Source organism: Bison bison, unplaced genomic scaffold (genome assembly GCF_000754665.1).
Source record: "Bison bison bison isolate TAMUID 2011002044 unplaced genomic scaffold, Bison_UMD1.0 scf7180017864183, whole genome shotgun sequence".
In the NCBI taxonomy this organism is placed as follows: Eukaryota; Metazoa; Chordata; class Mammalia; order Artiodactyla; family Bovidae; genus Bison; species Bison bison.
Genome location: NW_011494755.1, coordinates 5,871,605 through 5,894,023, shown reverse-complemented (window position 1 = coordinate 5,894,023; position 22,419 = coordinate 5,871,605). Strand labels below are relative to the sequence as shown.

General features: G+C 46.3%; 1 protein-coding gene across 4 annotated transcripts in view; it reads left to right on the top strand.

Annotated features, from left to right (window-relative positions):
* The window catches only part of PTPN3 (protein tyrosine phosphatase, non-receptor type 3), a 110,356-nt gene that overhangs the window by 85,486 nt on the left and 2,451 nt on the right, over window positions 1-22,419 (top strand). For all 4 annotated transcript variants that reach the window (XM_010843547.1, XM_010843546.1, XM_010843545.1 and 1 more), the window contains 6 exons: window positions 10,842-10,932; window positions 11,206-11,267; window positions 13,189-13,335; window positions 20,462-20,590; window positions 21,532-21,677; window positions 22,135-22,270. In XM_010843547.1, the coding sequence (XP_010841849.1) occupies window positions 10,842-10,932; window positions 11,206-11,267; window positions 13,189-13,335; window positions 20,462-20,590; window positions 21,532-21,677; window positions 22,135-22,270 (711 nt within the window). The remainder of the gene's footprint in view (window positions 1-10,841; window positions 10,933-11,205; window positions 11,268-13,188; window positions 13,336-20,461; window positions 20,591-21,531; window positions 21,678-22,134; window positions 22,271-22,419) is intronic.

Genomic DNA, 22,419 nt, shown 5'->3' with positions numbered 1-22,419 from the left:
CTCCTTGCAGTCCAAGGGACTCTCAAGAGTCTTCTCCAACACCACAGTTCAAAAGCACCAATTCTTCGACGCTCAGCCTTCTTCACAGTCCAACTCTCACATCCATACATGACCCCAGGAAAAACCATAGCCTTGACTAGACAGACCTTTGTTGGCAAAGTAATGTCTCTACTTTTCAATATGCTATCTAGGTTGGTCATAACTTTCCTTCCAAGGAGTAAGCGTCTTTTAATTTCATGGCTGCAGTCACCATCTGCAGTGATTTTGGAGCCCCAAAAAATAAAGTCTGACACTGTTTCCACTGTTTCCCCATCTATTTCCCATGAAATGATGGGACTGGATGCCATGATCTTCGTTTTCTGAATGTTGAGCTTTAAGCCAACTTTTTCACTCTCCACTTTCACTTTCATCAAGAGGCTTTTTAGTTCCTCTTCACTTTCTGCCATAGGGTGGTGTCATCTGCATATCTGAGGTTATTGATATTTCTCCCGGCAATCTTGATTCCAGCTTGTGCTTCTTCCAGTCCAGCATTTCAAGATAGAATTGATGAATATATACTAAATATCTATTAATACAAAGATAAAAACTTTTTTCCAGTGGCCTGCAGGAGGCCAGGTAGGCTTAAGACTTTTAAGAGAAAAAAAATTGTAGACTTTTTGCACTGAAAAAACCTCAAAACTGAGACATACATTTTAAACACTAAAACTCAGGTTTTTGGGTGGGGGTGGGGGGTGATGTGTCTGATTTTTTTTTAACTTTTAATTTTATATTGAAGTTTAGCCAATTAATAGTTGTAATAGTTTCATGTGCACGGCAAAGCAACTCAGCTTTAAACATGTATTAAAACACTTAAAACAAGGAGCACTTGAAAGCCAGAACATATCAGTTTTATTCTATCAGCAGGGAATTGGAAGGAAACGTCAAAGGGGAATGGCACTTTGGAGTCGTCCGTTCATTCATCCAGCGAGTGTGTATTAGATATTTATCATGTGCCAGATGCTAGATCAGGAACACATTCAGGGAAGGAGAAGGGGGATTTCTGGCCCCAAGAAGCTTACAGTCTTAATTTTGGTATATTGGTGGGAATGTATCATGAGTCCCAGAAGCAGCTGAAGACCAAGGTTTCATTCCACAGAATGTATGTTCTGTAAGAACTGGAGGTGAGAGGTTTCCAGGAGGCCCTCTAGGATAAGATGTAGTATTAATAGAGGGTGGATAGGATTAAGTGTGGAGGGGAGGGTATCCCAGGATGGTCGCAGACTAAGCTCATGGGCTCAGTCAGGTAGGCAAACAATCCTCCCTGGGGTGACCGGCACTCAAGAATCCTGGGAGATGTCTCCAGGTGATGGAAGCTCTTCGCCCAGGCTGAACCAGGTCTCTTTGATCAGACTGCCCACAAGGAGGCGCTGTGGGCTCTCGGTGAGGAAAAAGATGGCGCCTGGTCTTCAACGGTGCTCCAGAAAATCCCTTCTCCCTTTCGTGTTTTCCGTGTGAGACTCCCCTAAGAGGTTTTCCTTGAGCAGTAATGTTCATTGAAATTCATTAGGAAGATTAAAAAAATGCTTTAGCAAGAAGTATCCGCCTGCCTCCCTGTGGTTTTGAATAGTATTTCTCACAGGGTGACACCCTGACCACCTGTGTGGATATCACCTGTGAAGTGAAGTCGCTCAGTCGTGTCCGACTCTTTGCGACCCCATGGACTATAGCCTACCAGGCTCCTCTGTCCATGGGATTTTCCAGGCAAGAGTACTGGAGTGGGTTGCCATTTCCTTCTCCAGGAGATCTTCCCGGCCCAGGGATCGAACCCAGGTCTCCCGCATTGTAGGCAGACACTTTACCCTCTGAGCCACCGGATATCACCTGAGGAGATTGTTAAACAGCCTCAGCCCACAGCTACTCAAATCAGCCATACTGGGAGGGCACCTGGGTACTGGTTCTTAATAAGTTCACCAGGAGGCTTTGATGCACAAGCTGATCCTGAGGATGGGAGAGTAAAGATCATACCAGAACCACTGTCCCACCTAAGTCCTGCCTTTAGAGCCTATAATTGGACTACAGAAGAAATAAGAAATGGAGAACATAGAATTTTTTTTCTTGTATGTACACATTTCATTCATTTAATCAAAACATTTCCTAGAAATTAAGTAGGAAAACCCTCTTTTTAAATAAATTAATTTTTTCCACACTCCGAAATGTGGAACAAATAACAGCAGAGCTGCTCTTTGATGGAGCTAGTGGGATCCATGGAGCCCGGACTTTAAGTCCTAAGGAATCCTAGACTGTGAAACTCAACAACCACTGCTCTAGGTGGGGGAAGATGTCTTACACAACTGCCGAAGGAGGGGGATACCAGAGGAAGGCAAAAGGTGCCCTGAATGTGCCTTTACCGTGTGCCAAGGGCGTTACAGACATCCTCTCCCAGTAGCCCGTGTATGTGCTGTCATTATCACTATTGTATACAAATTTGTATAAATGAAGGATCAGAGTCTTGGAGAGGTTCTCTCACAGTAAATGGCACAGCCTGATTGGAGCCCAGGCAGGCTCAACTCAACTTGTTCTCTTAACAACTATAGAACCTTCATGTAGTTATATGCGCGTGTACTCAATTGCTCAGTCGTGTCTGACTCTGCGACCCCCATGGACTGTAACCCGCCAGGCTCCTCTGTCCGTGGGATGTCCCAGGCAGAAATACTAGAGTGGGTTGCCATTTCCTCTTCCAGAGAATCTTCCTGACCCAGGGACCAAACCAGTGTTCCTGCGTGGGCAGGCAGATTCACAGTACCACTGAGCCCCCTGGGAATCTCCTTATATAACTGCTGTTTCCACATGAGAGTTGTTAGAATAGCATGACATCAGAGCTAAGAAAGATCTGAAATGCCATCCAGCCACGTGGAGTTGAGAAGACTTTAAATCCTGACTCTACCACTTGCTTCCTGTGTGACCTCAGGCATGACCCTTAACCTCTGTGGCCTCTACTTCCCCATCTGTAAATTGGGTATTTCATGGCTGGTTGTTTTCTTGAGGAATAGCCGATTAACAATGTTGTGATAGTTTCAGGTGAACAGTGAAGGGACTCAGCCGTTTGGAATGGACAGGTACACACTGCCATGTCTAAAAGGGATAACCAACAAGGACCTACTGAATAGCACATGGAACTCTGCTCAAGGTTATGTGGCAGCCTGGATGGGAGGGGAGTTTGGGGGAGAATGGAAACATGTATATGTATGCCTGAGTCCCTTCAATGTTCACCTGAAACTGTCATGGGCTAGTTGTAAGGGTTAAGAGGAGATAAATACTTAATGTGTTGTCTGCCACATGGTCAGAGTGCAATAAAAAGTAACAACTATTATCATTTATAAATAAAGTCTAAAGAACTGGCCCCATCCATACAAGAAGTGGAACCCAGCACTGTCTGACTCCAGAGTCTTGGCTATTCTGTTTCCCCACCTTCTGCTCTTCCAGTGCCTTTGGCAGGTGGCAGCTTGACTGTTGGAGGCTGTGTCGGAGAGCAAGAGGCAGGGCCTGGTTCCTAGCAGGGGCCCAAGCCACCCTCTCCCCGGCACAGAGGACCTGCCCTGGGGGATCTCGGCTGTGGATGGAATCCCTTTTGCGATGATAACAGGCTGGTTTTCAGAACAGCTTGCTTGGAAGCATTTTTCATTAATGGAATTCCCCTGTCCCTCCCGTGGCTTTCAGTAAACAATTACAAATGTGTTCCAGAAAGCATTTGGTTCCAGCTGTAGTAAAATCACACTTAATAATTAGCGTTTCTATAGCACTTTGGAATCCACCAAGTGCGTCTCACATATGTCGTCCCAGTTGACTCTCTCAGCAGTTCTGTGAGACAGATAGGGGCAGAATTATTCAAATCACTCCTTTTGTAAGTGGCAAGAACAAGGCTCAGTGGCTGCAGGACTCTCCCAGTGCCACCCTGCCCGTCAGAGATAGAGCTGGGATTAGCATCTGTGTTGAAAGCCTATTGTCAGAACTCACCAGGTGTGACCCAGTTCTCCACCCAGCCTCCAATGGGAGCTCTTGTCTTCAGGAGCCACACAGTGTGAGCCATTCCTCGTGACCCATTTGCCAGCGTTGATCACCAGCCTCAAACTGCCTCAATGCTGTGTTCGGCCGAGGTACGGCATTCCTCTGTCTCTCACGTAAAGGAGCCCAGACTTGGGGTTCACAAGGCCCAAATCCGTTACCACCTCCAGGACGCTCTCCTCTAAGGAACTCATTGGCCCTGCCCCAGGGTCATTCCTTCCTGAGTAACCTGTGGCTCATTTCATGCTTTTTCCCCTGAGTTGAGCTTTCTGTGTAGGCAAGGGAGGGGGAATGCATTCAGTACAGTCAACCCTGGATAAGAGCTAAGTGATGATGCGAACTGTCCTTTGAGAACCAACTTCCCAGCACACGGAGGTCCCTCGTGCCCATCCTCACCCAGTGGCCGTGCAACCTCTTTGGAGATTTGTGGGATGCAATTAATAGAAAACGAGCATCTGTCCTCTCGCCTCCCAGGACTGATGAGTTGGAGGAGTGTCTACAGAGCTCCATCAAAGGTCATGCCAGGCTTGGAGACCCCTGCCCCTCCCACCTCAGCATCTTCCCTATTTACCAAAACCAGATGCCATCTTTTTATCTCTTCTGACCACTGTTTTTCCTGAACCTGCTCCTACATCATCTGTTAGAAGAAACATCCATTACTGTCAAAGCACGTGACTTACTACTTACTGGTTGCTCTGATCGTTGTAAAGTTGATCTGGAAGGACAAAAACAGCTGAAGACAGCATATGTAGGTGTACCTTCAAGACTGACGCTCACACCAAAAAGCTTTTTTTTGATTTTTCAGATTTTTGTTTTAGGAAAGGCAAACGTTATCAAGTATAACATCTATGGAATACAAGGAGCAGACTGTGGGCTTTGGAATGAACACATGTGTAGCCTTTACCTTTCAAATGCCAGGGACCCATTTAAAGGAGTTGCCACCCCAGCTCACTGCCAAGGATTTCCCTGTGAAAGAATAAGAATCTTATAAGAATGCTTGAGTCTGCTAGCGCTGGGACCTGCATTTGGGACTGGGATCTGAAGTAGCACTCTCAAAAATCCCCAGATTGCCAGCCACAGTGTCAGTTCATTTCGGCAAACCTGTATAGGAAGGTAGGGAGAGATTCTTGAGTCCCCCCAAGGCAGTGTCCTGGCGCTCTGACTGGGTCAGGTACAGGAAAGATGTAAGTCCCCAATGTGGGTGAGCTGTTGATGAGCGGGGAATTGTTCTTATGTCTGCAAAGTGGAGAATAACCTCTCAAGGCCTTCATGAAAAGGGGCTACTCTTAGCCTAGTTACCTGCCTCTAAGCCACCTCTTATCCTGCTCTGTTGTTCAGACCAGCAGATCCCATCATTCTGTCTCACTACACATTTTTATTGACCACGCTGGCCTAGGGCTTTAATGGAACAAGCAAGTTGCCTGCTTTCATGGAGACCGCAGTTTAGTGCTTGGTACAGAAAGCGCAGTATATGACTGTCTTGAAAGTCTTTGCCCTGCATTGGACCGTGGGTCATCGCCAAGGGCATGAAAGGGAGTCTCTTTCCACCGTTTGCTCTCCTTGCCCATTGTCCCTTCAACTCCCTTCACTTTTTGGTCTTTTCTTTTTTTCTTCCTCCTCCTTGGGTTGTCAGCCTTCAGGAATTCCAATAGGAATTCCCTCTTGGTCTGGTGGTACAGTTGATGGGGTGCTTGCTTCCACTGTGCCCAGCCTTGCCAGCATGTGCTGGTTGGAGCCAAGTGGGTGTCCAAGGCCTTTATCTGAGGGGTGTGAGCAGGTTTCATATCTTTGGTTGGACCAGAAGTCCGAGGAGATCAGTGTCGTCTCCTGATGTCCTCTCTCTCTGCTTTGAGATGATCTTTTCAAAGGAGAAATGTTTAAACTGGAAAACTGATATCTTATCCAGCCCACGCAAACCATGCTGGTCTGCTCCAGCTCCCAGTGTTCAGTTTTCTGTCTTTGAAGGCCAGACCCAGTGATACTGTATTTAAAGCTGTACTTGAAATACAGCTGTCCCAGAGCAAACCCTCTCAGCTGATCTTCTTATAATTCACTCTTGGTTTCACAGCTACTCAGAGCTAGACCCTGGTGGCTCACATGGTAAAGAATCTGCCTGCAGTACAGGATCCTCAGCTTTGATCCCTGGGTCAGGAAGAGCCCTGGAGAAGGGAATGGCAATCCACCACAGTACTCTTGCCTGGAGAATTCCATGGACAGAGGAGCCTGGCGGGCTACAGTCCATGGGATTGCAAAGAGTCAGACATGACTGAGCAGCTAACACATAGAATTACACTCTGATAGCGATTTCACTTTCACTTTTCACTTTCATGCACTGGAGAAGGAAATGGCAACCCACTGTGGTGTTCTTGCCTGGAGAATCCCAGGGACGGGAGCCTGGAGGGCTGCCATCTCTGGGGTCGCTCAGAGTCGGACACAACTGACGTGACTTAGCAGTAGCAGTAGCAGTGATGAGAACAAAGCACTTGAGGACATAAAAATTAAGATTTTAATAAAACTAAGTGGTCTTACAACCCTCCCTGCCTATGACCTTCCTCAGCCTCCTGATTGCTCTCATTCTAGGGCAGAATTGAGGGGATCTTAACGACTGGCAGTTCTTGCCTGCTTCGCATACCTTTAGCCCAAGAATGAACAAAACAAACTGTGTCTTTCCAACGAGTAGTTCTTGAAAGAGCCGTGTCTCGAGTTCTGCCTAATAGTCTTCAGCTCATTTTCTCCCATCCCTGATTCTTCCAGAAAGCCGTACCTGTGTTTCTAACACATCACTGTCCAGTCTGGACCACTCTTCCTCTGGGCGGTGTGTTCACACCCAGCCTGCCACACAACTTACAAAGTCTGGAGAAGAGTCAGTAAATTAAAAGAACTTGAAAACCAACTGCTAACTCCTTCAGAAACTAAGTGTGTGAATAGGACTGAAGCAATCCAGTGGGAAGAACATTCAGTATTAACCTTGGCAAGGCAGGCATAAAAATGAGTGTGTTGTCAATCCTTCTAAAGCCGCCCCCCCCCCAAAAAAAAAAAACAAAACTTAGCTTTACTCACCCAATTTTTTGTAAAAAATTTTTTAGTTTTATGTATAAATTTCTTTTGTTGTAGCTCTTTTTATTATTTTATTTGAATTTTTAAAAATTCACATTGTAATAATTCAAGCAATTCAGAAACCTCCTTTAATTTCTTTCTGTTATAATTTACAAATAATAATTTGATGTGTATCCGTGCGTACTTGTTCTGTTGCTCATGGAAATATATTTTATACACGTGTATGTAAGTGCACATACACACATTGTACACTCATTGTACATATGCTGCTGTGTATAGAAATGGGATCATCACTGTGTTGTTCTGCCACTTGCATTTTTCACTTAAATACATGAGTGGATATCCTTTTGAATCTGTACTTTTAGTCCATCTTAAAAATCACTGCAGATGGTGACTGCAGCCATGAAATTAAAAGACGCTTACTCCTTGGAAGGAAAGTTATGACCAACCTAGATAGCATATTCAAAAGCAGAGACATTCCTTTGCCAACAAAGGTCCGTCTAGTCAAGGCTATGGTTTTTCCTGGGGTCATGTATGGAAGTGAGAGTTGGACTGTGAAGAAGGCTGAGTGCTGAAGAATTCATGCTTTTGAACTGTGGTGTTAGAGAAGACTCTTGAGAGTCCCTTGGACTGCAAGGAGATGCAACCAATCCATCCTAAAGGAAATCAGTCCTGAATATTCATTGGAGGGACTGATGCTGAAGCTGAAACTCCAATACTTTGGCCACCTCATGCAAAGAGTTGACTCATTGGAAAAGACTCTGATGCTGGGAGGGATTGGGGGCAGGAGGAGAAGGGGACGACAGAGGATGAGATGGCTGGATGGCATCACCTACTCGATGGACATGACTTTGAATGAACTCTGGGAGTTGGTGATGGACAGGGAGGCCTGGCGTGCTGCAATTCATGGGGTCGCAAAGAGTCGGACACGACTGAGCGACTGAACTGAAACCGATTCTATTACTTGCACATAATTTGTGGTATGACTGTATCATAATTTAAGTCGACAGTTCTCCCTATTAGGAAATATTTGGGCTGTTTCCAGTTTTCTACTAATAAGAAAATATTTTGATGCAGATAAATTTCTTTGATATGTGTCTTTATGCACTTCTGTCAAGTAAAGCCCAGGGTGTGCACATTTAAAGTTTTACAGATAGTTCTATAGTACTTTATTTTTTTATTTTGCTTTAATACTCTATAATCTTATCAGCACTTACTCCTGAGATACTTCATAAACTTGTTGCAGTTAAAGCCCTTTGCTAGATCTATGCTTTTCCACTAAACCATCTCAAGTTGATTACATTTACATATTTGTTACTTGGAAAAGAAAAACTTCCTGCCTCCAGGTTAGCATTACTGATTATATTCACTTAATTAGATTTCACTTCTATGAAGTTAGTTAGAACCAAAATGACATTTAGGGGAATTGACTGACTCAGATATTCTCCTTCTCCCGGAATCAAACCAAAACTTCTAATAAATCACGAATGTATTTCTAGAAGGAGCCTGGAAAGCACATTAAAGCTCATAGACATCTAAGAAGTTGCTCAGTGGCTACTTGATTGTTAGGAGCTGAAATCGTAAAGATGATTAATACTTGAACTTAGGGAAATACCGGAAATTCTGAACATTTGGTAAATGTATCAGACATAATTATCATTACCAAAAATCTCTCTGCTAATTGTCTGCTGTGCAGTTTGTTTGTTTAGTAAAAGAACTAATCGGAGAAAAAGAAGAAACAGACCAACAAAAGCTGGTTTATAAAATAAAAACTACAAAATATGCAAAAATATACAGGGAGAGACATTGTTCTGCCTCTCTATTCACATTGCAAGCACATTTTAATTGATGATGCTGGCTGCAATTTGGCAAACTAACCATTCTCATGTTCCCCTGTAGGACAACTCCACTATATACATACATATCTCCTCAAAAATATGCTTTAATTCAGTAATTCTGTTCCTGGGAATATTTAATAGTAAAAAACGGAAAACAGTTTAATCAAGAAGTGGAATAAAAGTTAAACTTTGAAAACTTATAGATTGTTGAGCTAGCTGAAATCATGTATATAGAGAATATTTCAGGTATTTAAATGACACAGGAAACTAGACATTATATAATAAGTAGGAGAAACAGCCTTCAAAATTATGGTGATAGTTCCCAGAACACTTCTTGTGAGACATGAGATCCTCCATGGCCAAGTTAGCTTGAGAAATGCTCTAATCAGAATTAAATAAGCGTATGCACTGCAGGTCTTGCCATGCTAGAGATTCATAGAATATAAGATGACTTACAGTATTACCTAAATTTCCTTGACCTTGAAACTTATTCTAAGCACCACCTAGTATAGTTTTTTCCAGAATACTTGGGTTCCATAGAACATAATATAGGAAGTGCTAATATATGTTGTCTCGTTTTTTGTTTCTAAAAAAATAATGTATCTGTGTATTATGTGTAGTTACACATACGATTACATACATTTGTATACATGTGTGCATAAAAAACAGATAAAATAGATGAAAAGGGATATCTCAGGTTTTTTGTTTATATTAGTCTGAATTTTTCAAATTTTCTGCAAAAAATCACTTCCAACACTAAAAAAAAAAAAAACCTTGAGAATTCCCACAAAGTTAACTAAAACCACTGGTGAATATTGTTTCACACTCTAGTTTGAAGTGGCAGATACAGTTGTATAGAAAAGAGAACTCAAAAGGGCAGGAGGAAACTTTGAGAAGGAATAGATGTGTCTTGGGGCTTCCCTGGTGGCCCAGCTAGTAAAGAGCCCATCTGCTAATGCAGGAGACAAGATTCGGGTTCCATCCCTGGATCAGGAAGATCCCCTGGAGAAGGAAATGGCAACCCACTCCAGTGTTCTTTCCTGGAAAATTCCATGGACAGAGGAGCCTGCAGGCTACAGTCCATAGGGTTGCAAGAGTCAGACACGACTTAGCGCTATCTTTCTTTTTCAAAGAGAAAAGCTCAAGCATTAGAGTCAGATCTGAGTTCAGCCTCTCGTTTGTAATCTTGAGCCAAGCTTTTCATCTGTGCCTCTTGCTTGCAAAATAAGAACACTATTAAATACCTTTCCTAGAGCTGTTGTTGACATGACATCAGGTACAGTACAAATGTGTCTAATATGTGCTTCTAGATATGCAGTGAGGGTTTTAACAATTTTTGCTAGTGATTGCATGCATAGGGTAATACCTCTTTAAAGGAATACTTAATTGAAGTTTACTATGTATTGAAATAAATGTTTTTACTGTGGAGGTATACTTCTCAAATGATGAATGAAAATGCTCTTGTTCTTGGCAAAGAACGTGGTTCACTCCATTAAATTGGAGGTAAATGTTTTTAGACTAATGTAAATGATTTCTATTTAATTTTTAGTCAGAACTCTTTTCTTTTTTCCTCTGCTCGCTTTTAGCTCTTGTCAAATAATTGTCATGAAGATGAAGTTTTACTTACTGTGATCCATTATCTGTGACTCACACTCCTTCCTATGACTTTTTTCCCCCAAGAGTCTCATGTTTAAAAAAAATCCATATATATTGAAGAATTTAGTCAGTTTCTCATGGGATTATAGAATTTCTTACTGGGAAGATTTTTCTCAATATATAAAACCACTATTAAATGTTAAGATTTGGCTGCTGTGAATGATAAACTTTACTGTTAGAGTATGTTTTCACACTCTTCATAGCTGTTTTTTCCAATTTTTTTTTTTCACTTCCCTGTTTGTCATATAGCAACTCTATAGAAAGAAGCCTGGTTTGGCCATCACGTTTGCAAAGCTGCCTCAAAATCTAGACAAAAACCGATATAAAGATGTTCTGCCTTGTGAGTATCTGGCATGAATGCCTCCTCCCCCCACACACACTGAGATAATGTTTCCCTTTTTAAAACAGATTGTCTGGTATTCTGGAACGACTCTCAGTGTGTCTGTAAACACCACCGTCTTTATTGCAGCCATTTCAAACTCGGAACAGTTGGGGAATAGTGTTTATGCTAATGAGGCGAGGGCTGCAGATGGGCTGGGAACTGAACCCTTGTTTACTTGGGGTGGTAAAAATAACACTCCGAATAATCAGTAAATTTCTTTCTCCTCCACAGATGACACCACCCGGGTATTGTTGCAGGGAAACGAAGATTACATTAATGCGAGTTATGTGAACGTAAGTTAGAATTCCAGATCATGAGAAAAAGCACATTAATCGTTGTAACAAGCGTGACAGCGACATGCGCGGTGCTTTGCAGTCGGTGAACTGCTTTGCTATTCACGGTCTTGTCTCAGCACCACAGCAGCCATTGAGGGAAGGCAGGACAGTCTCATTATACGGAGAATGACACTAAGGTTCAGAGATGAAATCATCTGAAAAGTCGTAAAGCTAACAGCAGAGGAGACCAAAACTCAGCCTTCTGTCCTCAACTGCTGACCTTTAGGTGTTTTGTTTGGCCATTGGTACATTTGTAACTTTTTGTCTTTTTCCTCCCCATCTGATTACTACAAATAAAACCACCATAGCCCCAAAACAAAACGTCAACAATTTCAACTTGTGGTGGGGAAAGTATTCATTTCACTCTGAAAATGCATCTTGGGCAACTTAGCCTCTCTGAACCTCAGCCTCTTCATCTAAACCAGGGCTCAGCACACTATTTCTGTAGAGGGCTACACCGTAAATATTTTGGTCTCTGCAAGCCAAGGGACAAAATTGAGAATATTAATTAGGTACTTATATATACCATTTCAAATGCAACCATGCAAAAATATCAAAAAAATACTGTTAGCTCGCAGTGCAGCATTTAAATTTGGCCCTCAGCTCACTGTTTATCTGATCTAAATAAACAGGACTTCTCAAATTCTCAGATTATAGCATGATGTCAGTAACTACCAGCAAGAATGGGTCTGATCAGTGATTCTACTCATTCCAAAGCATCTGTGAGATTCATTGACCCTCACTTTCAGCATTTCTGGTGTCCTGTGATTAGAGCACTGAAATGGTCGGGGCGGTAAGACCATGCACTCGGGTGGAGAGTGGCTAAGACCTGGGCTGAGAAAGCCATTAACCAAGCACCAACCAAGCCATGAATTAGGCACCTCCATTTACTATCCCCACCTAAGAATGAGTGAATCACTGTGCTGTTCCAAAGCTCAGCCAGTTTTGAGTGTTCTTTTACAGAAAACAGTTTAGGGACTTTGCTGGTGGTTTAGTGGTTGAGAGTCTGGCTTCCAATACAGGGGATGCGGGTTCAACCCCTGGTCGGGAAAGCAGGATCCCACATGCCAGCTAATAAGCCCACACACTCTAGATCCTGCATGCCATCACTAAGACCAGACCCAGCCAAATAAATACTTAAAAATTAAAAAAAAAGAAAAGACTTAGTTTAGAAGTAAAAGCAGAGCAGGGTAGGAGAGGGATGACAGTTGCACTTGTTTTAACATTTTAACATTTATCAGTTTGGACAGTACCTATTGTGAGGTGGTGATGTGTTCAGGAACTTGACTCTGATAATCATTTCACAGTGTATATGTATATCAAACCATCATGTTGTATACCTTAAATATATACCTTTTTTATTTGTCATTTATACCTCAGTGAAGCTGGGGAGAAAAATTGATCAACTGAGTGGCACAGACATTGGCAGCCATGCAGAAAGCAAAGTGTAACAGTAGTTGGTGGCATAAGCCTATGTGGTTTATGCTTCAAAGAAAATATTTTGATGGAAAACCCTGCATAGGAAAAGTTGTGGGCATAAGGATTGGCATGCGTTGCTGAAAATGCAGATTCCCAATATTGATTATATTTAGGATACAGCAGAGAAGGTCATTTAAACTCTTTTCATCTTGTAGGTCCACTTCTGATTATCACCTATTGAATTTCACATAGTTTTATCCTGAGTAGCTAGCATTATTGTCAAACACCTTTGAAGCATTTTCTAAAGTAGCTTTTTCTTTGATTATTCTTATTGGCCAAACACTTGGTAGAACTGTTCTTCTGGTGTGCTGACAGTCACCAGCTCAAAGTGTGTGAGCTGCAGTTCCCTGTCCACCTTGTGGCAGTAACAGATTCTAATGCCTGAACCATCTCCTGCCAGATGGAAATTCCTGCTGCTCACCTTATGAACAAGTACATTGCCGCTCAGGGACCCCTGCCACATACCTGTGCGCAGTTCTGGCAAGTGGTCTGGGACCAGAAGTTATCACTCATCGTCATGTTGACGACTCTCACCGAGCGAGGCCGGGTAAGTGGCTTGACGTCCAGACAGGCGTGTGTAACTCTGTTCTCTGCTGGAACTCGAACTTCAGAGCTGGAAAAGGCCTTACTGAAATGTCACCCAGTTCAGCCCCCTTTGTGACCCGTGAATCTGTACACAGCTCCTGATGGACAGCTCCGGGGATGAGAAACTCAGCCCTTCTCCTTCCCACTTGCTGGCCTTTCCGAGCTAAGCAGTAATCAGACAGCCCCTTCCATTCCTGCCTTGAATCTGTTACAGCAAGCTGGAAGGCGCTTCCCCTTGCCTCACCTGCCCCAGAACTCCTGGGTTAGCTGTGATCTCACCCACCCAGGACATGTGCTGATCCTCAGAAGAGCAGTGTAAGGGCCAGGTTCACAATGGAATACAAAGTAGAAGAAATTACCTCTGTCAGTCTCTGCTTGTGTTACAGCAAAACCTGATGCAAAAAAAAAAAAAAAGCTAAGAAGGGCTTAATTAGGAGAGCAATGGCAGCATGCCGTGTTCAGCCTGACATGTGTGTTTCACAGGAACAGATCGCTGATCATGTAACTGAAGTCAGTGTGCAAGGAGTGCTGCGTAGCATGAGTTCTCTAACTTCTGTCTGCATCTAGATATCTTCATGATGAAATGTTCATCCGGAAACATTCAAAAATCAAATATAAATTAATATTTAAGGGATCTATGTGCCACTTCCTCCCAGGCCTGTCCTCAGTATATAGTTCAGAATGCCAGACAGATCTGTGCCAGAAGTCAAGAGTATAGAATTGGAATGGATCGTACGTGTGAGGAGATCAGTCTACACTCTCACCCCAAAGAGCAAAATCAGGATTCCTGCTAATTCTGGAGAGCCTTGTGGGTTCACCTAGGCTGTCCCAGGCTGATGGCTCCCCACCTTGGCTAAAACACTTCCAGGGTCCATCCGTGGGTTATTCAGCTCTGATTTTCCGAAAAAAAAAAAAAAAATCCCTCTTCCTAATGAACTGAAATCCACAGCGCTTTGAACCCCACCCCACCAGCTTCTCTTGCCTGGAAGACACAGTAGTAAGTGGCCCTTCTCTTGCATGCAATGCCCTTTCAGATATCTGAAGATAGCCTTGGACTGCCATTAAGTGGGTGGTCAGCAGAAGTTGTCTGGTCTTTGTCTCAGTGTTGCTGTGGAATCAGTCTCCCCATTTTGTACTCATGCACTTGACTCCTGAGACCTACACTGTGGCATGTCGGTGGGGCTCTGGAGCCAGACTCTGTGGGCTCAGAACAGGTTCTTCTGGAGCAAGTTATAAATACTTGACCTGTCTGACCCTCAGCTTCCCTGTACGTAAGCTGCAGATAGTAGTGCCGTCTCAGAGGGTTTGTGGAGACAGAGACAATATATACGGAAAGCTTAGAGAGCTGTCTGTCACAGGTGTCTGGCAAACATTAGCTCTGTGTGTGTGTCCGTCGTTATCATCCCTGGGAGGATTTGCCATCAGATCTGGCCTTTTGTGTGCCTTCACGCTCCTCGGGCTTCCCATCTGTCATCGTTCACCTCGGCCCTCACTCGGCTTCTAGTCACTCATAGTGTTGATCAGAATCTCTCCACATAAATCACTGTTTAAAAATATAAAGGCCCTCAAGAGACAACCAGAAGCTCCTCCTAGAACGCTGTGAGTCAGGGGCGTTGCAGACACTCTTCGGGGAGCAGTCGCCGCCTCTCCCAGCTCCGCTTCCAGCCCTGGCCGTGCCTGCATCTGGTTTACCTAGTTACTGTGAGAACTCGCAGAGGCTTTGCTGGAATCACAAGGCGGCAGGTCTGTGGCATCCCTTTGTCTGGGAGTCTTGCTTTTTGCCTGTTTTTAGTTTTTGTTGATATTCTGTTTCTGTGTGCCTGTGTGTGGTTTTCTGATCTTGTTTTGGAAAGGCAGTGAAGTTACTGGGACATTGTTTGAACTCCAGGAGTGCCAGCTGGCTCGCAGTCCTATCTGCGCTCTCTGTGTTTCTGGATCACCTGCACCTGTCTTGTTCCCTGGTGTCCTGAGTAAGAGGGCAGACGCCAGGGCCACGCTTCCTGAGTTCATACTCCTGCTCTGTCACTCCCTACCTGTGCGGTTTCGGGAACTGGCAGAGCCTCTGCGTGACATGGAATGCGAATGACGCCTGTTGTGTATTCGGGAGGCTGCGCCTGCCAATGCAGGAGGCACGAGACGCAGGTTCGATCCCTGAGTCGGGAAGATCCCCTGGAGGAGGGCATAGCAACCCACTCCAGTATTCTTGCCTGGAGAAGCCCATGGACAGAAGACTCTGGCGGGCTACAGTCCGTGGGGTTGCAAAGAATCATACAGGACTGAAGCAACTGAGCACGCATGTCCACATTGTGCATTTGTGAGGCAATTGAATGAGTTAATGCAGTCAGCCTTCTTGGAAGAGTACTTGGCACACAATAAATACCATACAGATGTTGGCTAACAGTAACAGTAGTTTGGGTACCACCTTAATTGTTGCTGGGACTACATATATTTTCAGTTCAGTTCAGTTCAGTCACTCAGTCGTGTCCAACTCTTTGCGACTCCATGAATCGCAGCACGCCAGGCTTCCCTGTCCATCACCAACTCCCGGAGTTCACTCAGACTCACGTCCATCGAGTTGGTGATGCCATCCAGCCATCGTATCCTCTGTCGTCCCCTTCTCCTCCTGCCCCCAATCCCTCCCAGCATCAGAGTCTTTTCCAATGAGCCAACTCTTTGCATGAGGTGGCCAAAGTACTGGAGTTTCAGCTTTTACTGCAGTATTATTATTTTTCTTCAAATTAGCTCACCTTTCCTTGCTTTAAAAAATTTGCTTTGAAAGATATGTGTTAAATGGAAGCCCGATATCATTTGCCATAAAAGGGGGGTATGTGTAAAAATGCAAAAGCCACAAAACAATATATATATATATATTTTTTTTTTTTTAGTTCTGCCAGTTTATTGCTACCAACCCATGACCCTCCACCCTCATGCACACATGCTCAGTCATGTAACCCCATGGACTGCAGCCAGCCAGGCTCCTCTGTCCATGGACTTTTCCAGGCAAGAATACTGGAGTGGGTTGCCATTTCCTTCTCCACAAGACAATATTATTAAAGTCTAAATAAATATTCTTACCTTCCAGGCTCTTAACCCGAGGCCTGCTTGCCCACACCCTTGCTTGCTCTTTCCTAAAAAGAGAATTAAAGTATTAAGGTGATAATGTTAAAGCTATCCTAGGTCCAAATTGAGACACTCTTCATGGCACACATGGAAAAAAACAGGTTCCCACCATGTGGGTCTATGCAGTTTAATACTCCTAGTGAAGTGTGAAGTGAAGTCACTCAGTCGAGTCCAGCTCTTTGCGACCCCACAGCCTGTAGCCCACCAGGTTCCTCCATCCATGGCATTTTCCAGGAGAGAGTACTGAAGTGGGTTGCCGTTGCCTTCTCCAGGGGATCTTCCCTACCCAGGGATCGAACCTGGGTCTCCCGGATTGTAGGCAGATGCTTTACCGTCTGAGCCACCAGGGAGATTTGTTTAATACTCCTAACCTCCTACCAAATCCCACACTGCAGGCCTTAATCTGGGCCATTCTGGCATTTTATAGATACAAGACATCATGTTTATGGCCTTGCTGTTGCCAGAATCTCCCCATATGAAACTGTGCTGTGTGTGCATGTCTGTTCTGTGACTCTGGCAGTGGGGGGAGGGGAGCTGAACACTCCAGGTTTTCTCAGAAACTACCCGTGGAGGTGCCGCTGCCCGAGCTCAGGAGGTCTTCAGCGATGGTGCACTTCCTCGGAGCCAAGACCTGAACCCACAGGGCAGCCGGGCGCTTTCTCCTCACCTGTGTTGGGCTGCTCTTTCCCCTTCTCAGTGGTCTCGGCCCTTCCCAGCTACAAGGCCATTGTTCTCCATGGAGTCAAGGGAGCTCCAGCAGGCGTGGCTGGTGACAGATCATCTGCCCTGATGGCAGCCCCTTCTTCCCTTCCTTCTGCCCACGCCAGCATGGGAGAAAAGGCCCTTTCTTTCATCCGGGAGGCCTCACTTCCTCCAGCTGCTCTCGAGAGTCCTGCCCCTCCTGCTCTGTCCTGATTGGAGTCCGCTCTGAACCTGAGCTCCTCCGAGGTCTCCTTGTGACCCGGGGCTGGGTGGGGGCGGGGGGTGGGGTGGGGTGTTTGTTTTCCAGCCCTTTCTTCCTAATCGAACCCCTTCCGGCTGGTTCCTTCAGGTTCCTGAGTTAGAGATCTGCATCTCCCGTGAGTCAGAGCATTCCATTCGCCATCTCTGGCCCCAGGAACTGACTTCTGTTGTTTATGGGTGTCTGGAAGCCTGTTCTTCTCAAATCCAGGCTACTACATGTTTCCTGCCTCTCCTGTTACAGACTCTCAGCTGACCTGAGCCTTTTGTCCCGAGGTCCCTCATCGGGTCACCACCACTGTCCCTGAGTTCCTCCCGATTAGGAGTCAGTCCTCCCGGGCCAGCAGCTCTGTCCCCTGCTTTCCTGAGAGATGAGGCTCTCAGCGTGTCCCATTTGCTTTTTCCCCTGTTCTGCGTTTAGCTGAGCGGTCTCCTGGTGGGCACGTGGCTGGTGGCATCTTCCTCTCCGCTCTGTACTGCTCTCACGTCAACTGCACGGAGCCTCCCCCAGAGGCTGAGGGTCTGGGAGGCACTCCCACCACAGGCTCGCTTTCATTGCCCTCTCCTTTTATTCCCACCCAAAACGTTTTCCATTGTGTTCTCTCTTCAGGTCCATTGTTTCCTCCAAGAGGAAACAGAGCTATAGAGAATGGTCTTTCCATTGAAACACACATCTACGTGTGCCCCACTTCCTATCTGTAGGACAGGACACAAGCAGATTCTGTCTCTGAGCCTCAGTTTACTCTTATGCAAAACAGAGGCAGTGACATTATCCACCTCATATGGTTGTTTTGAGGCCCAGATAAAATAATGTCCATAAAAAGCACCATTTAGTGCTTAGCATATACCGATCAAAAGAAAATAGGTGTTGGAGACTTCCCTGGCGGTCCAGTGGTTAGGAATCCATGCTCCCCACTGCAGAAGGCATGCGTTCAATCCCTGGTCAAGGAACTAATATCCCACAAGCCTCAAGGCACAGCCAAAAAAAAAAAAAAAAAATAGTCATTAGCATCATCCCTTCCCATAGCAGCAGCGTTCATGGAGAAACTGGAGGTCAAAACAGTGAAGTATCTTGGCCAGGATGGCACAGTCAGTTAGTGGAACTTAATAACCAGGAGGGAAATTCAGAATGTCCACAAACGTCTTGCTCTTTCTTCTACACCCCCAAATGCTTTGAGATCCAAATCAACCTAAAATCTAGATTTGATTGAGAGGTAAAGAGAGTCCCGTTCTGGTCAGATTCACTGGGAGTCTCTAGAAATAGAGATATTTGTGGTTCAGCCCTGAATGGGCTCATCATTTCAGACAGAAGCTTCCCATCAGCTGTCCTGTGGGCAGGACACCAGGAAGCCTGCAGCAGAGAGCCAAACCCCTTGTGCAGAGGAGGAGGTGGGCACAGACCTGGTGGGCATCCACTCTGCCTCGGGTTCTACAGACAGCTTTCCTTTGTGTCTGAGAGGAGTTGGGAAGTGGTCAAGAACCAAAACCCTCAGGTTTAACATTTACAAGTATATTCTTAGCTCCACCTTCCCAGCAGCATGCTTTAATTCCAAACATTGACTGTGATGTTTGAAAATAAAAATAGGAAAGCTCTTTCACATTTTTGTGCATCTGGGGGTTTATACCCCCTCTTCACTTTAAGTAAGCATAATTTTTACCCAAGTCGATGCAGCTGTAGGCTTGGAGAGAAAAAAAATTTTTTTGAATGAGTCAGAATTTGACTGATGGATCGATGATGGGACAGGCAGCTTGACCTTGAACTTTGCTTTGAGGCCAGAGGCAGGAGCGAGACTGCTAGGAAGAGGATGCAGAATTTAGGAAGTGAAAGTGAAAAGTTCGTCAGTTGTGTCCGACTCTTTGCAACCCCGTGGACTGTAGCCCACCAGGCTGTGCTGTCCATGGGATTCTCCAGGCCAGAATACTGGAGTCCATAGCTGTTCCCCTCTCCAGGGGATCTTCCCAACCCAGGGATCGAACCCAGGTCTACCACGTTGCAGGCAAATTCTTTACTGTTTTAGCCACCAGGGAAGTCTCTAATACCTCTCCACTGGATCTTCCTGACCCAGGAATCGAACCAAAGTCTCTTGCATTGCAGGCAGATTGTTTACCAGCCAAGCTATCAGGAAAGCCCTAGGGTTTGGTAGGGGGAAGAAGAGACTGGGGAGAGGGGTGGGGGCAGGGGCAGTCCTCCTGTGGGAGGACTCACTGAGTCCCACTGAGCCCGGGTTCCTCCTCTGCCGTCTGCTGAGCGTCGGCTCCATATGAATCATCTGTGAAAGCGCTCACGGGACTGTAGCAACAGTGATGGCGGCGGCCGCTGACTGTCCCCGCCTCCCCCGCAGTGAGCCGGGCACTGCACACCATCACCTCCAGCCTCTGTCACCATCTGGGAAACAGGTGCCGTCCTGTCTTTCAGGTGAAGAATGCGGAAGTCAGAGAGGTTAAGTAGTAGCAGGTTTGAGGTCACGGGGCTCACAGAGGAGGAGAGAATAATCCTAATGGAGTTCTGTCTGGCTCTCAAATGTACACTCTTATCGGCCGTGCCTCGAGGCCTTCCTCCTCAAGGGGGTAAGGAGTGGACGATGAAGGATGGATGAGGTAAAAGGGGGAGTTGAGAGCAGGGAAGGGGCAGAGGCCTTGCAGTGGGGGAGGGTGGGGAGCAGAGGTCGCTCCTAAGTCAAGGCCTCTCACGTCTGTCTGAGGCTCTCCTGCCCTTCCAGCAGTTGGACCTGGTGATGAAAGAGTCAGTGCGTTCCTCCTGGAGCTCCAGCCGGGGTGAGAGCTGTGGCCTGGCCCCTGGCAGGCTGACCGCGCCCTTCCTCCTGAACAGTACAGCACAGATGCAGGGCAGAGCGGCCTCTCCCGTGTTTCTTTCCCCGCCAGCAGCTCTCAGAGCATTTAGTACGAGTGAGAGAGTTGTAGCCCAGTGTCCGACCCGTCTGTCCGGTTAACCACTCACGAGCACCCCCATAGCCCGGCCTAACTCCTGCCCTGCGATTCCCTTGCAGACCAAATGTCACCAGTACTGGCCTGATCCCCCTGATGTCATGGAACACGGCAGCTTTCACATCCGCTGTCAGTCAGAGGACTGCACCATCGCGTACGTGTTCCGGGAAATGCTGGTCACCAACACCGAGGTGAGCGGGGCCCGTGTGGCAGGGGCTGTGGGGGGACCCGGGAAGGCGCGAGTTAAAGGCTGGTGCTAAATCAGCGTCCACCGTAGGCCCGGGGAGGCCTCTACTTCTGGGTCAGTCTGGGTTTTCAGCCGGTGAGCATTTCAGTAGATGTGCAAGGTTGCCTGGAAAAGAGCCAGCATCTGTGTTCACAGCAGCGTATTCACAACAGCCCACGGGGGAAACAGCCCAGGTGTCCACCGACAGATAAACAGAACGTGGTATATTCATACCGTGGAATCCTAGTCCCCCCACAAAGAAGGAGATTCTAACCCATGCTGCAGCATGGCTGAACCTGGAAGACGTTGTAATGAGCGGAAGAAGCCAGACAAAAAAGGACAAATACCATGTGACTCCTGGAGTAGTCATTTCAGAGACAGAAGTAGGATGGCGGTTGCCAGGGCTGCAAGGCTGTGGGACGAAGAGTTAGTGTTTAATGGGCATGCTGTTTCAGTTTGGGAAGCTGAAAAGCTCCTAGGAAGAGTGGTGAGGGTTGCACAACTTTGCCAATGTACTTAATGCCACTGAACTATGCAGTTAATAATGTTTAAAATGGTAGACTTCTTGTTATGTATATTTTGCCCATTAAAAAAAAAAAAAAGCCAACGTGGGTGGCCTTGACAGCAAGTACCATGGGAGCAACCAGGAAGAGATGGCTGTGGGCAGAAGTGGTGGAGAGCCATCGGGCAGGAGATGGCCTCCGCAGAGTCCTAGAGACAGGGCGGGCCTGGGAGCATCGGGGAGGCAGGTGGGTGGGAGTGGGCAGGGCGCATGGCCGGGAGATCCCCAGTGGGCAGAAGAGCGTCCAGAGACAGGAGCTCGCTGGCTGGAGGCTGGGAGGGGGCCGGGGTCCTCCTGCCCACCAGTCCAGATAGACTCAGCGAGGCTCCCCTGCCCCTTCGCAGACGGGGGAGGAACACACAGTGACCCATCTCCAGTACGTGGCCTGGCCAGACCACGGTGTCCCCGATGACTCCTCAGACTTTCTGGAATTTGTGAACTACGTGCGGTCCCTGAGAGTGGACGGTGAGCCTGTCCTGGTTCACTGCAGGTACTGTGGCTTGTTGACCTGGTTTTACCAATACTCATACTCCTTGGGCAAGGCCTGGAGACAGTTGGCAGGCATCAAACCCACCTACATCCCACAAGACTCACTATGCACTTACAAGGCTCTGATTGCTTTCTGTCTTCACTCTGTCCAAAGATTTGGACAAATTCTGACTGCACCCTAGAACTGGACAACAGAGTCCCTACCTCGTCTTTCCCTCTGTTCCTGTGGTAGATGTGCAGGAGATGGGGGTGGAGTTTGCACAGAAAGATGGGTTTCTTCCCATTGGTTTTATAAGCCTCTGGCCTGTTTGGGAGCACGCCCTGAGCATGTGTTCCATGTCCTTTGAAGGTCAGGGAGGAGAACTCCATCTGAGTAAAATGGGAACTGGCGAGGAGCTGAGCTGGGCTGTGCAGAAATGCTGTCTGAGCAAATTCTGCCTCTGCTTCTCTTTCCCCAGTGCTGGAATAGGTCGAACCGGTGTCTTGGTCACCATGGAAACAGCCATGTGCATGATCGAGAGGAACCTGCCTGTTTACCCACTGGATATTGTTCGGAAAATGCGAGACCAGCGCGCCATGATGGTGCAGACATCAGTGAGTAGAAATCTAACAATAAAAATACTAACAATGGCCAGGCCTGTACAAAGGGCTTTGCAAGTCAAGAGACCAAGGCCCCAGGGGACTGAGTCACTCGCCCATGGTCACAGAGCTCGTCAGGGGCCGAGCAGTTCCAACGCCCATCC